Source organism: Oratosquilla oratoria, chromosome 18 (genome assembly GCF_046742065.1).
Source record: "Oratosquilla oratoria isolate Oo_2021 chromosome 18, ASM4674206v1, whole genome shotgun sequence".
Classification (NCBI taxonomy): Eukaryota; Metazoa; Arthropoda; class Malacostraca; order Stomatopoda; family Squillidae; genus Oratosquilla; species Oratosquilla oratoria.
This window is the reverse complement of record NC_134794.1, coordinates 48,904,380-48,919,546: the sequence shown is the minus strand read 5'-3', so window position 1 is coordinate 48,919,546 and position 15,167 is coordinate 48,904,380. Positions and strand designations below refer to the sequence as shown.

The 15,167-nt window shown below is 39.0% G+C and overlaps 1 protein-coding gene across 5 annotated transcripts in view; it reads left to right on the top strand.

The window, feature by feature from the left end:
- LOC143035207 (transmembrane protein adipocyte-associated 1 homolog) overlaps window positions 1-15,167 on the top strand; it is a 37,044-nt gene that overhangs the window by 5,307 nt on the left and 16,570 nt on the right. For all 5 annotated transcript variants that reach the window (XR_012967301.1, XR_012967300.1, XR_012967299.1 and 2 more), the window contains exons 2-7: window positions 1,626-1,758; window positions 3,320-3,482; window positions 5,411-5,607; window positions 5,914-5,986; window positions 9,692-9,875; window positions 10,160-10,280. Coding sequence is in view for 2 of the 5 variants with exons in the window: in XM_076201932.1 (XP_076058047.1) it covers window positions 1,626-1,758; window positions 3,320-3,482; window positions 5,411-5,607; window positions 5,914-5,986; window positions 9,692-9,875; window positions 10,160-10,280 (871 nt within the window). In the remaining 3 variants the exon portion in view is untranslated. The remainder of the gene's footprint in view (window positions 1-1,625; window positions 1,759-3,319; window positions 3,483-5,410; window positions 5,608-5,913; window positions 5,987-9,691; window positions 9,876-10,159; window positions 10,281-15,167) is intronic.

The window sequence follows — 15,167 nt, the reverse complement described above, 5'->3', positions numbered from 1 at the left end:
AGTGGCAAGGTAAAACTAGGGAAGCATGAGAGAGGTGCAAGAAGAGAGGAAAAGCAAAACACAAGGTAAAGGAGGCAAAGAGGAGAACAGATGAAAAGGATAGAAAAAATGTATTGAAAGGAAGTGAAGAGGGGTGAGTCAGGTTGAGAGGAAAAGGTAAAGTGTGCAGATGGATAGGTATTAGTAGAAGTTAAGGTGATAAGAGAAAGATGCAAGGACTATTTCTAGGAAATGGTGAATGTAGAGGTTATTAAGGGATTAATTGTGTCAGTAGGAGATACTAGGAAATGACCGTGGTGGTAGAAGAAAACTACAAGGCTATAGGAAAAGAGGATATACAAAGAGCATTGAAAGTGATGAAAGCTGGTCAGGTGCATGGGTTAGATGGTTGTTATGTGGAGTGTCTGAAAAAGGGAGGAACTGTTAAATGGATTAGCTAGTGATTTTGTTTAGTGTATGGCTAAGGGAGGGGAATGTACCAAAAGACTGGAAGAGTGTTGTATAGTTTTGCTTTACAAATGAAAAGGGGTCACTGAATGTAGTAGTTTTGGAAGGATCATTGTAGTGAGTATAAATGGAAAGGCATATGGGAGAGTGTTAATTGAGATTATTAGGAGGGGAACAGAGAGAGTGATTGTGGAAGAATGGTGTGGGTTCAGGGAAGGAAGAGGATGTGTGTATCGAAATTTTGTAGAATGGAAAATATGTGAGAAGTTATTGGCAAGTGATAAGGACGTCTTTTGGGCTTTAATATGTTTGGAAAGACATATGACAAGGTCAACAGGAAGGTATTGTGGGAGGTGTTGCAGATATTTAGGATAGGGGGAAACTTATTAAGGTCAATCAAAAGTTTTTATGTGAATAGTAAAGATTGTATTAGGGGTGAGGGTATATATATATATATATATATATATATTATATATATATATATATATATATATATTTTTTTTTTTTTTTTTCTTTTCTTTTCTTTCTTTCTTTCTTTCTTTCTTCTTCTTCTGTCATTTCACATCTTGAATTTATGGATTTAGTTTGGTCCATACTAGTGGTTGCCAACTGCTAGTGGCTCTTTCAGGCCACTTGCTTACAAAATAATTATTCCATCAAAACAAATATGTCGTATACTGTAAATTTGTAAGACACTCCAGGCAAAATACATACATATATATTGAACTTTTCACATTATTGAAGTCGTGTACATTTTTGGTTATGACTTTTTTTTTTTTTTTTTTCCTTCTTCTTCTTCCTCTCAAACTGCACAAAATTGTCATCAAACTTTAAAAAGATTGCACTTCTAGCTATAAGGGCTGACCACTGGTCTATACCAACTACTGCTGCTTCACCTCTCCCACGACCTTGTGACTCACCTTTCTCTACCTGCTTCTCTTCTTTCTTTCAATTATAGCAGAATCAGTGCTTTTAATCTTTTTCAAATGGTTTATTTGCAAAGCTGGGAACCAATTTGATGGCTGCCCTCTGCATTCTCTCAGTCTTGTATATATACTGCACAGTACAATAGTGAGTTTAAGTACCCAGTGACTTGAATAATCATGAAATTGTTCTTGTTTTGTACCAGTATTAATTATTTATAGCATTTTCTTGTACACAATTTCTTTTCTTTCCAGAGTTAGAGTTTGGGATTTGCTTATCCTACTACCAACAACACTGTTTTTTATTGGCTTGCTGGTGAAACTAAACAGTGCTAGGCTAAAATTACGAGCAGTCCATAGTCCTATATATGCTACATTTTATGGACTAGTAAGTTTGATCATATTTGTAAGGATTGGAAAAGTAAAAACTGAATATAATATAAGCAGCTTTATTCTTATTATTAATAGCATATATATATATATATATATATATATATATATATAAAATATATAATATATTATATAATATATATATGTATATATATATGTATATATATGTATGTATATATATATATGTATATATATGTATATATATATGTATATATATGTATATATATATGTTTATATATATATATATATATATATACATGTATATATATATGTGTGTGTGCATATGCATATACAGGTATTTCTCATTTTGTGTGAGATATGGGTTTCTACAAGCATCACACAAATTATAATTGCACAAAAAATATATTTTCCCTATAAACAATGGATAATAGGGGGATGGGGTTTTGGCCCCCAAAAAATTAAATTTCTTTTTAACAAAAAACTAATTTATTTGACTAATAAAGTGAGCATGTTCTAAAAATATATCATTCCAAATCTATATGTAACACTAAGTTGTAAATAAAGTGTAAATATAGCACCCATTAACACGGTGCTACTATAGCATGAGGTCTACCACACTATAGTGTGAGATCTACCTCCCGTTAGTACTATAGCGTGAGATCTACCTCCCGTTAGTACTATAGCGTGAGATCTACCTCCCGTTAGTACTATAGCGTGAGATCTACCTCCCGTTAGTACTATAGCGTGAGGTCTACCATTTCCATGCATTTATTTTAGTGATAAACACATAATTTGTACATATCCCAGGAATAACTTAGATAATTGGATTTCCAATTACATTCAAATTAAAGGAAGAAAGGTAAAAATAAACATGTTATCATATATTCCTATACATTTATTCTAGCGATACTTCGTACATCTTCTAAGGATGACACAAATAGGTTAGGTCAGGTCATGTGGACAGGTCACATTTTTTATGTATTTGGGCAGATCACATGTTTGCTGAACAGGTGCGGGGAGCGGCCTGGAGGAACGCAGGTCATGCGGTAGACCTCAGGCTGCACCTGGGTATGTGACATATGGCGGTAGACCTCACGCTATAGTAGCACCCATTAACACTTAACATGATGCTCCCTCACTTCTCACAGTCCCTTACAGTTATTCACCATCTTCGTCTGTGCTGTCCGCTTAACTTTGGTACAACCACTTCCACTTCCTCTACTATGACTTCAAGGTCATCTACTTCCTCTTCCTCCTCTGTCACTGGTTGCACAGGTGGTTTGTTGAAAAACTGCAGCATTGTGGTCTGGCATTTTTTCTTTTGAAACACACAAGAAGGAAACATTGAACTGGGAGTGGGAGCAACTGCCTGTCAGCAGGCAGCGGAACTATGCATCTGGTGCAATGTTTGATATGCAGTTGGGGCAAATCGCATCTTAACAAACAGATCACACAATTTTAATTAATTATATATTTTTAATGTCGCATCTTAGCAAATTCACACACAAAGAGCATGGACAAAAACGAGAAATACCTGTATGCATACTTTTTTTCACAAGTCACCTTCATATGATTGATCCTTCACATTGGTTTTGCAGATATGGTTAAACACACTTATATCAGTGACACGATGCATTGTCTCCATGACAGTCAATGCAGCCTCACCCTCTGGGGATCTTGCAGGCAAAATCTTGTACGTCATTGTACGTTTCTTCCTCCTGGCAACAGAAATGAGTGTTGTGGTGTTTGCCATCTTCTTTGGTAAGTTGTATGTGAAATTAAGAGGGAGTGGGTGTTCCATCCCAAAGGGCTCAACTTAAGGAGGTGGGTACTGCACTATGTGCCATGAGAAAGACCATGCTTGATATATAATGTGTGTGTTTGGTGCTTAGGAGAGTAAAGTGTGAATGAGTGCCAAGTTGTAAGGAAGGGGAGGAGTCACCAAAGATATGTATTGTGTGTGATGTAACAGGGGCTTTCAAAATGTCTTTATTCCATTATGGATTATATGTGTTGGGTCATGTAAAATTATCTGGGGTTACCCAGAACAAAATCCTTAAATATCCTACAATTGGTCATAGTCATATATATTGAGTTAATCAAAATGGTTGGTTTACAACAGAGATAATGTTAGAAATATGCCAATTATAGCCTTATTGTTCCAGTGGATAAATGTTTTCATAAGATGGTTTGAAGGGTGTTGTGACCTGTCATCTGGGGGTGATACTGAAGTAAAGTAAAGAGAAATTAACTGGGATGATTATGGAAAAAAAATGTCACACTTTTGTAGGTTTAACCTACCTGTTGCTGTGTTGCATCTTAAACACATTTAGGCTTTTCCTTTCTGTCTCCTTCAAATTCCAAATCTCCATTCCAGACAGTGCTATGACCACAATCACGTCATACAACCTTGTCTTTGTGTTTATTCCCAGATATGTATTTCTCATAATGCTCCCCCCCCCCGACACACCCATAGGCATTGACTTGATCACTTTATTATGTAATTCACCTCCACTCTTCCATTCACTGCCACAGGTGACCCCAAGTACATAAAGCTCTCCACTTCCTCCAGCCTCTCATCTTTCAAACTCACCATCATCCCACCACCAACATCACTTCTTGTACATCTCATTGCTGTACTTTTTTAACACCTTTACTTTCAGCACTTTCCTGTCATATATCCCCCCAAGCTCCAACATCAACTGTTTCAATCTATCCTCAGACTCAGCCTCAAGCACAATGTCATCCACAAACAACAACTGATTCACTGCACACTTTCTTTTTCTCTCTGTCACTAACTCCAAATCCGTGCATAGCATTCTTGCATTTACCTCTATCACCACCCCATCCACATACACGTTGGACAACCATTGTAACTTTACACAACCCTGGTGCAGCCTCATCTTCACCTCAGACCATTCACTTTATCCATTCCCAACCTTCACTCAACCTGAATTACTTACGTAGGAACTTTTGACCATCCTCAACAGACCTTTAACCCACACATTTACAACATGCTCCATAATGCCATCCTGTCATATAACTTCTTCACATCCATGAGAACCAAAAAGGCATCCATATCCTTTGCCAAAAACTTTTCACAAATCTTAAAAGTGGAAATATGATCTCCGCACCTCTCCCTTTCCTAAACCCACACTGCTCTTCCCCAATTACTCTCTGAGTTACTCTCTTAATCTTCTCAATTAATACCCTCCCATACAGATTGCACTAAACAGACTGATGCTTCTATAACTACTGCATTTCTGTTTGAGAATTATGATGGGTGTTACAAGGATGGATATAGTGAGAAATGTAGAGATGAAGCTGGGAATGGGTATGGAAAGACAGTTGTTGTTATTGTTCCCTAGAATGTCTGGCTGAGCAGTCCCATATAAAGAGAATTGTTGTTGTTGTCATTCCCTAGACTGTCTGGCCAAGCAGTCCCAAGGAAGGAGTGTTGTTGAATAGGGTAGATCAAAGAGTGCTGAAATGGCTTTGGCATATGGAAAGAGTGAGTGAGGAAAGCAGATGTGGATGGGATTCTTCATATTCGATCATAGTATCATATAGCTTAGGTCATATGCCACAGTCTGTTCATCTTGGTTCAGACCATGTCACAGTTTAGGGGTTATTGAAGTACAGCACTTGCTATATTTAGTTTACCACTGAAGTACTCTCACACTACTCAGGTCACCTGGACAACAAGACAAGCATCCGACGAGTGCTATTCGTCACGTCCCTCATTGCCTTCCCATACTCAGTGGTGCAGGGTGTGCTGGAAGTAGTGGCCCCAGATGAAGACTTCCACATTCCCAGCAAAGACTATGACCTATTTGCTCATGGCGGGTCTCTCTTCTGGTTTATCTCCTCCCTTATCTTCACCATGGTGAGTAGGTGGATATTGCTGCAAGGTCAAGTAGTTGTAGAACCTTAGCTTCATGTCATTTTGATGAAAATATATGGAGGAATGTTTTTGTCTCCATATGCACCAACACATTTTTCTTCTTTGAAGAATATTTAATGCTTACTATTGCTCTTGCAGATGGAAGTCAGAATCAGTTGTGTTGATATAAGAAAAAAAAACTAAGATCATTATTTTGATTCACAAGAAATTAGAACAGTCAAGGTAACTGTTAAATTAGGATGGTCATATCTTCAGGGTTAAGAAGGTTTCCTGTCTTTTGTTTTCCAGATTTATTCATTCATCCTTATATTGCGAATGGATTGCTTGAGAAAACGTTTCCTCTTCCTTCTGTGGATGCCTAGTAAGTCGTCAAATATATCACAAACAAGTAATATTGTAAAGCATGTTCTTATGTTCTTATTTTTATGTAAGGTTTTTGACTACTGATGGTAGAGTTGAGTAGGTTTCAAGTTTGGAAATTAGAAACTATAGCGATGACCTTGAAAGACATACTTTTTATATGGAATAAGAGTATGTTATCATTAGAAGTATGTATTTATGTATTGTATGTATGTATGTATTATGTGAGAAGGGAGCTATGCTCGTAGTGACCCATCTTTGTATCTTGCAACATCTAGTTTGTTCTTAAATTCTTGTATAGTGTGACCAACAATGGGCACCTGCAAGATGAGCATCAAGGAGAATTATCATTCTGCCACCAGTCTTCAGAACCCATCAACATCCTCACCTCCATCCAGAGGTGTGGCCTTGAGGGGCTGACACTTGGTCTCAGGACTGGGCTCAATATCTCGGGCAATTTTGACTGCATTTCCTCCTCCTTTTCACATAAGGAGATTTGGCTACTGGCATTCCTCCTGCTACAATAGGCCAGTAACATACTTGTAGAATCATATCTACTCTAATACATTAGAGACAGTAATCCATGATCTATCAAGCATATATATATAAACTCTGCACAATCCAGTATCCTCATTCCTTTGAAATTATTCACTAGACAAAACAGGGATAAATGCTTCACTCCGAGTTAGGGTTGCCAACTGTCCTTTATTTCAAAGGACAGTCCTTTATTCAGCACTATTTGTCCTTGTCCTTTGTTGAGATTTGAAATGACACTACGTTGTCCTTTATTTTGACTGGTAGTTCAATCCTACTCTTGAGATGTGATGATTACAAAAGCGTTTACTTCTTGTAAGAAGGCAGACTGTCAACTCCACATTCTGCACAATACCAGACGCACAGAGTGGCAGACCGCAGTCCATGGTGTAAAATTAACCTCATTTTATCTATAACTAAATTTTTCATAAAAGACACCAATTTTGGGAAAACCAAAAAATCATAAACTATGTTACTAAATATGAGAACCACCACCAAGAAAAAAGAAAAGAAAAATAATAGAGAAAGAAAGGAGGTGTCGTTGGACGTTTGGAAAGGCAATACCTCCGCCTATCAACTGAACTCACGAAGAACTAAAATATGGCGTATCATACAACAATGTAATGATGACACCCTTCACAAAATTGAGCCATAATGTGTTATAAATACCAGAAGAACAGTAAAATCTATGTGAGAAAACTTGTATTAGCAGTGCCAATATTTCATGTTAACAGATATTTGAAAAAACAGAAAAGATTTCGATGAACTTCAACATTCGGCATATTATCAAACCTAAGCTTCGTAGGCCATTTATTTCCCAAAGTTTCAGAAATTTGTAGAAGTAGTAGAACACTTGAAGCTAGAAGGAAAGCTTAGATTAAAGATGGATTAACTTTTTGAAGTAGTATTAATTCAAAGAAACTTCAACACTATCAAAAGCTCTGAACTCTTCATAAGTTCAACAATAACCAGAAAGTGGTATTTTGTTTTTGAAATCTATGGACTTTAAATGTATCAATGTTTTCAAAATAGTTTCATTTGTGCAATCGATTCCTGGAACATCATCTTATTGTGAGAGAGATTTTAGTTTAATGTCATCTAAATGGCGAGATGAAAGGAACTGATGCTCTGTTGAGTTAAGAACGAACTTCTCATACATTTTAACATAAAAGATAGTTATTTGGAATTCGCTAAAATCACCAAAGATGATACAAATTTTCTGAAGGCAGCAAAAAGCCAGGGCAAATATAGTTCTAAAGATTAGAAACCTTTGATCAAAGTAAAATAAATGTCTTCTCATTCTTGTTTTTGTATTTTCATTTAGGTAAGAGAAATGTAATTTTGAACTGCAGGAAGTGGATAGTTTTAGATACTTGGGTGCAAATGTGGCAGGGAAAGGTGGAGTGAAAGTGGAGGTAGAATGTAGATTGAGAGAAGTGAGTAAATGCCTTGGTGGATTAAAGAGTGTAATGAGGAATAGACATTTGGGAATGGATGCTAAGAGGAGACTCTATGAAGAAGTGATTGTGCCAACAGCACTGTATGGGGGCAGAAACATGGAACATAAGAGAAGAAGAGAGAAGGAGTTTGAATGTGTTTGAGATGAGGTGTCTGAGAAGTATGATGGGGGTTACTAGGCTAGATAAAGTGAGAAATGAGGAGGTGAGGAGGAGAACAGGGGTGGAAAAGGAGCTGGGAGATAGGGTTGATGAAAGAATATTAGGATGGTTTGGACACATGGAAAGAATGAGTGAAGAAAGACTAGTAAAAGAGGTGTGGAGGGAGTGAACATGAGGGGACGTCCTAGGATGAGGTGGATGGATGGGGTGAAGGGGGCTTTGGGGAAGAGGGGAATGTCTGTTGAGGAAGGACGGGAGAGGACAGAAGACAGGGGTGAATGGAGAATGGTTGTATATGGATGATGATGTGATTGCATGAGGTGGAATGGGCAGGGGGGTGGGGGTGAGGTAGTATGTGTGAGCAAAATTTGACGCAGCCCGAAGGGATTTCTCCCCGTCCTCTCATTTTATGCAATGGGGGGACGGAGAGGGGGGGTCGCCGATTTAATGAAGCGGCCTTGCTGTGGATGTGCTGTGTCTTGCGACACTGCTTCTGACCCAGGGCAGTGGACAAGGTGCAGGGATGACCCGTCATTCAGGAGGTGCTAAGATAAGAGGGAGGGTGGAGGGGTGTGGAGTGTATTCAGGGATGGAATGGGTGGGAATGATTTTATGCCTTTTTCTTTTTGGCTACCCCCCTTGTAAGGGGGAAAAAGCCTTGGTATATATATGTATGTATGTATGCATTTAATATTGGCATCTATTATGATATATAGCTACTTAAATAAATATCAATAAAGTTTTTATGTCCTTTATTGTAGCTTAACAGAGTTGGCAACCCTTCTCCAACTCCATGTTTCCTTTGCTGTGTTTTTAAGCCACATGTATATTAATTTTCAATCCAATGTTTCTTTAGAGAGAGATCTATGGGAGGGTTTGAGGATTGTTGCCAGCTACTGTGGGAAAGCAGGTTTCCAATCAGTTATTATTATTGGAAGTATGTATATGTCAAGGTGACATGGAAAAGATGTTCATTTGCTGTGTAGAATGAAGACCTCTTTTTTTTTTGAGAGAGAGGTGCAGAATTTATTGCAGATTCATGGAAAACCCAGTATCCTCAATTGGGCATGTACGAGTACTGTAGGTATTGCTGAATGTACCTGACAATTGTGTATTGTTAATATGTACTTCATATCCTTTGTAATGCTCCTCTGACCTATTTTCTATTAGGTGTAAATAAGTTTCCTTTTTTCATGATTTATGAAGTTATATGTATATTTCTAATCAAAGAGTTCCCTTCCTCCTCTTCATCCCACCTGTCTCTTTCCATCCTCCCATTTCATTGACTCCATTCCTTGCCTTCTTCCCATCCTTTTCCTATTCCCTTCCCTTCCACATCCTTCTCCCTAACTCTTTTCATCTGTTTCCCCTTCTCCTATCTTTTTCCTTTCCCTCTTCCTCCTTCCTCTTTTCTTTTTCTTCCCCACTCCCACCCCTTCTCTTCCTCCTCCTTTCTTCCATAACATTTTTAGTCTGTTTTATATTATAAAGGGGTAGTAGTATATGTATGTGTATACATATTGTAAAGGTTTTCTTTCTTTCTTATCCTACAGTGAAACGTGCATTTTACATTTATCTTGCCTTCTTGGTGATGCTAAACTTGATACAAAGTATTGGCAGCGGTTTGTACCATGTACATGCTGATGTTGGGCTTTGCCTTGTGAACATCACCTCATGGACTTACTTCTCCCTCCTGACACCACTGATCTACTACACTTTCATCTCGGAATTCTTCGGGTAAGAATTTGCCTTTTGTTTATGATACATAAAACTTTTTTTTTTTTTTTTTTTTTTCTAGCATGCTAAAGTTATGTTCAGCATTTGGAAAGTAGAAGTGAATTGAGTAAGCTTGATAGAAAAAGTGAGAATAAGGTGTATGGATAGCAGGAAGGAGACGATATACATAGATTGATGATGTGGGACCCCTTCCTCCCTGAGAGGTGCTGAGATAGATGGATGCTTTTACTGAATAAATGTATAAATGATTATTATTAATCACATTATTTCTTTACTCCATACAGTCAGAAGAATAGAGAACAAGTGGAGAATATTGTGTTTTCTTACAAGTCAGAGGATGAAGAAGACACAAGCTCTCTCCCGTTACCCAGTGCAGAATATCCTCCCTCACAGAATATATATCAGGTATGACAGTTCATTTCACCTTCATCCTATGTAATGATTAGAAGTATTGATTCTTAATTATTAGAACTACTGATTTTTAAAGTTAATCCATAGAGTGTAAGACGGCTCCTTCCTCCCTCCCTCTTTTCTTGGCTCCTCCTAGATGACTGGTCATCCCTACATATCACCCACTGCCTTGGGTCAGAAGCAATACAGCAACTCACAGCACATCCACACTAAGGCCGCTTCATTTAATAGGAGACACCCCCTCCCGCTGTATCACCTCATGTGGAAAAAGAGATGGGGAGAAATCCCTTAAGGCTGCTTCAAAATATCATTCACACATACTCCCTCATCCTCCCCCCATCCCCCTACCCACTACTTTCCATGCATCACATTATCATCCATACACAAATATTCTCCACTCACCCCTATCTTCTGTCTTCTCCCTTCCTCAACAGACATTCCCCTCTTTCCCAGTGCTACTTTTACCCCCATCCATCCATCTCATCTGTGGTCATCCCCTCATGTTCACTCCTTCCACACCTCTTTTACTAATCTTTCTTCATTCATTCTTTCCATGTGTCCAAACCATCCTAGAACTATTTCATCAACCCTATCTCCCAACTCCCTTTCCACCTCTGCTCTCCTCGTTTCTCACTCTATCCACCCTAGTAACCCCTATCATACTTCTCAGGCACCTCATCTCAAACACATTCAAACTCCTCTCTATGTTCCATGTGTCTGCCCAATACAGTGCTATCAGCACAATTACTCCTTCATACAATCTCCCCTTAGAATCCATTCCCAAATGTCTATTTCTTGTTACACTTTCTAATCTCCCAAGGCATTTATTTGCTTCTCTTAATCTACATTCCAACTATGTTCTTCCCTTTCCTACCACACTTGTATCCAATTATCTAAAGCTGTCCACTTCCTCCAGTCTCTCTCCTTTAATACCCACTTCCAATTTGCTGCCACATTCTCCCATTGTACATTTATCTTCTACTTCCTTATTTCACACAACTTCCCAAACTTTGTCACTAACTTTCTTAATTTCTTCTCTAATCCTGTTACAAGCGCAGTGTCATCAGCAAACAACAACTGGTTTATCTCCCACTTTTCTCCATTTTCTTTAACCATCACTAATCCCCAGTCCATTACCGTTGTGTTTACTTCTCACACCACCCCAATCATGTATATATATATATACATTGAACAGCCAAGGCAACATAATACTTCCCTGGTGAAGTCCCACCTTTACCTCAAACCACTCACTCTCTCCATTTCTAATTCTAACACAGGCTCTACTACTCTTGTAAAATCTCATGACTGCTCTTAACAGCTTTCCTCCTATCCCATATATCTGTAATACCTCACACAGTGCCTTCCTGTCTACCCTGTCATAAGCATTTTCCAAATACATAAAGGCCCAAAATCTTACCTTTTCCTAAAGCCTTCTTACATATCTACCTTACTGCAAATACCTGAACCACACAATCCCTACCTGTCATAAGCCCACACTGTTCCTCACCAATTACTCCCCCTATTCCTTTCCTTATCCTCTCAATCATAAGTCTTCCCAACTACACTCAACAAACTGATCCCTCTGAAACAATTACACTTACACTTGTCCTCCTTTCCCTTGTAAAGCAGAACTATACAGGCACTCCTCCAGTACTCTACCCTCTTTTGAACAAACATTAAACAACCTCACCACCCAGTCCACCATCACTGTCATTTTCTTAGCGCTTCCCACTACTACTACCTTTCCCTCCCTATCTTCTTTCACATATAGCAACTCCCTAAAATAATCTGCCCATCTTCCTCTTACTGCTGTCTCTTCCATTATCATCTCTCCATCTGCACCTTTTACCTTTTCTTCTCTAATTGATTCGCCTCATTTTCTCTTAATTTCTTTCCAAAACATCTTTTTATTTTTTTCAAAATTTTCTATCACACTCTTACCCCATTTCACATCTGCTCTCCTCTTTGCCTCCTTTATCTTTTCTTTGTAGCTCTCATATGATTCTCGTCCAATTTTACAACCAATCAGTGAATGTTCGTTCCTTTTCTTCCACAACCCTCTTTGCTTCATCACCACACCACTCACTACCCTTCCTTCTATTTCCTCCTGTCCTTGTTTCACACACCAGCTTTGCACACCTTGTGACTCCCTCCTTGAACCATCCCCCATTCCTCCACTCCTAGTTATACTCTAACTTTCATTTCCTTCCACTCTTCTCTCAGCTGCTTCTTGTACTCCTCCTTTTCTTTCTCATTTAAGCAGTTTACTTTAAATGCCTCCCTACCTTCTGTCCTTTTCCTCTTTCACCATCTATCCTCCACTCTCAACTTACCTTCCACCAAAAAATGATCTGATTTCCCCCCACTCTCGCCCATTAGAACATGTATATCCAAAACTCTTCCTGCTAGTCTCCTGGTTACCACTATGTAATCCATTAACCTCTTCAGTACGGGCCAAAATCTCGCAGGCAGCATTAGCTGCCAGATGTACGATGTGTCGTAATAATACTTGCATCATAAAATATAGTCACCGCTTATATCGATCGTTCTCTCTTTCACCCGTGAATTTTGATAACCATAGAAAATGTGATGAAGACAGTTTAGAGAGTATGTCATTACGCAGGGGCAACTACAATAAATATAATCAAGACGCCGATATGGCAGCCTCGCGTATCCACTTGCTCCTCATGCTGCCTACGTATGCGGCACCGTATGGAAGGGGTTAACACCCTATCTACCACCCTTCCATCCACCACCCTCTCCCATGTGTACTTATGCTTGACTTTTCTAAACACTGTATTTGCTATCATCAACTCTCTAGACACTTCACCATCAACTCTCCACTATGATTTTTTACCTGGAACTCCACATTTCCCAACCACTCCATCTATTGGTTCATTTCCTACCCCATTAACCCCTTCCATATGGTGACGCCTACATAGGCGTTATGAGGAGCAAGTGGGTACGCGAGGATGCCGACGTCGGCATCTTGATTATATTTATAGTAGTCGTACCTGCATGACCCCCATACTCTGTAAACTGGCTTCATCATATTTTCTATGGTTATCCAAATTCACGGGTGAAAGAGAATGAGCGATAGAGCAGTGACTTTATTTTCTATAATGCGAGTATTATGATGCAACATCGTGCAATGTGGCCCGTAGTGAAGGGGTTAAGATCTTCCAATACCACTACATTGACATTTTTCCCTAAACCCTCTGTGCACTTATTTAAATCTATCCAAAAAGCCTCCCTTTCCTCTACACTCCTGTCACTACCAGGCTCATATGCACTTACAAAAACCCACATCTCCCTTCCCAGTGTCACCTTCATCCACATTAACCTTGAGGAACCCTCCCTCCACTCCACCACACATTTACCTATCTCTTCACTTACTAGCATAGCCAACCCTTTTCTTCCTTGTCCTTTCTTTACTCCTCACACCTTCCCAACTACACTCCCAAACTCAAACTTGCCCCTCCCTTTCAACTCAATGCCAACACATCCATCTTTATTCTCACAAACATACTGGTTATCTCTTCCCTTTTACTCTCATCTGTACAACATCCATGCACATTAAAAGACTCAAACCTTGTAGCAGCCTTAATAAAATGTATGAGCCTCCTAGTGTGGAGAAAGGATTAATCAAGATAGTTTTCAACCTTTTGACAGTGAGAGGTTACCCTCAGCTGAATAAAGTCACCTTGTGACAACTAAATTGAATTTAAGTCATTTGCAGGGACAGGGTTAAAGAATATACTTGCATCAGGCTGCCTGGTCTTGAATCAGTTGTTTCCAGATCTAGTAATATTTTTTATTCTCATGTGTTTAGCTTAACCTCTTCGGTACAATGACATCTATGTAGGCATCATGAGGTGTGAGTGGATACACAAGGATGCCAGCGTCAGCGTCTTGATTACATATATTTTTTTGTAGTTGTACATTACCCCAGATTCTGTGAACTAGCTTGATCATATTTTCTGTTTTTATTATTACTCAGAGTGAAAGAGAATGAGTAATACAGCAGTGACTTTATATTTTATAATGTGAGTAGTGTGATGCAAATTACATATGGCAGCCGATGTTGCCCATTAGAATTTGAGTTGTACTGAAGTGTTTAATTACACAGTACATTGATGAGGTGGTATGGTGGGTAAATGCAAGGTTGATGTGAGGAGAGTTGGAGATGGTAATTGAGAGTGGAGGGTTTAAGGTTGGTTTTTCATCTACAAGGAATAAAGATAAAACAAAAATAAATGGGTGAAAGGTGGGTGCATGCCTAGTCGGGCCACCCCCCTTATAAGGGGGAAGGGGCTGTCTGGTGTATGTTCGTATGTATGTATATATGTATAAATAGGGATCTGGGAATGGATGCAAAGAGAAGGCTGTATGAAGGGGTATTTGTGCCTACAACATTGTATAAGGCAGAGACTTGGAATTTAAGGGAGGCAGAAAGGATAGATTTAAATGTGTTTGAGAAGTATGGATGGTAGAGATTATGAGGATGGATAGGTTGAGAAATGAGGAGAGCAGAGATGGAAAAGAACTGGCATATAGGGCTGATGAAAGAAATTACTGGGGTGCTTTGAGCCCATGGAAAGAACAAGTGAGAAAAGACTGGCAAAAAGTGTAGAAGACAGGTGGATGGAGTGAACCTGAGGGGAAGACTGAGAATGGGGTGCATGAATGGGGAAAGGGGCCTTGAGCAGGGAAGTGAGAAGGCAAGATATAGGTGTTTAAGTAGAGAATGATTGTTTATTTTATTTTATATACCAAGGCTTTTTCCCCCTTACAAGGGAGGTAGCCAAAAAGGGAAAGGCATAAAATGATTGTGAAGGGATGATAAATTGCTGCAGCCCAAAGGGATTTCTCCCTGTCTTT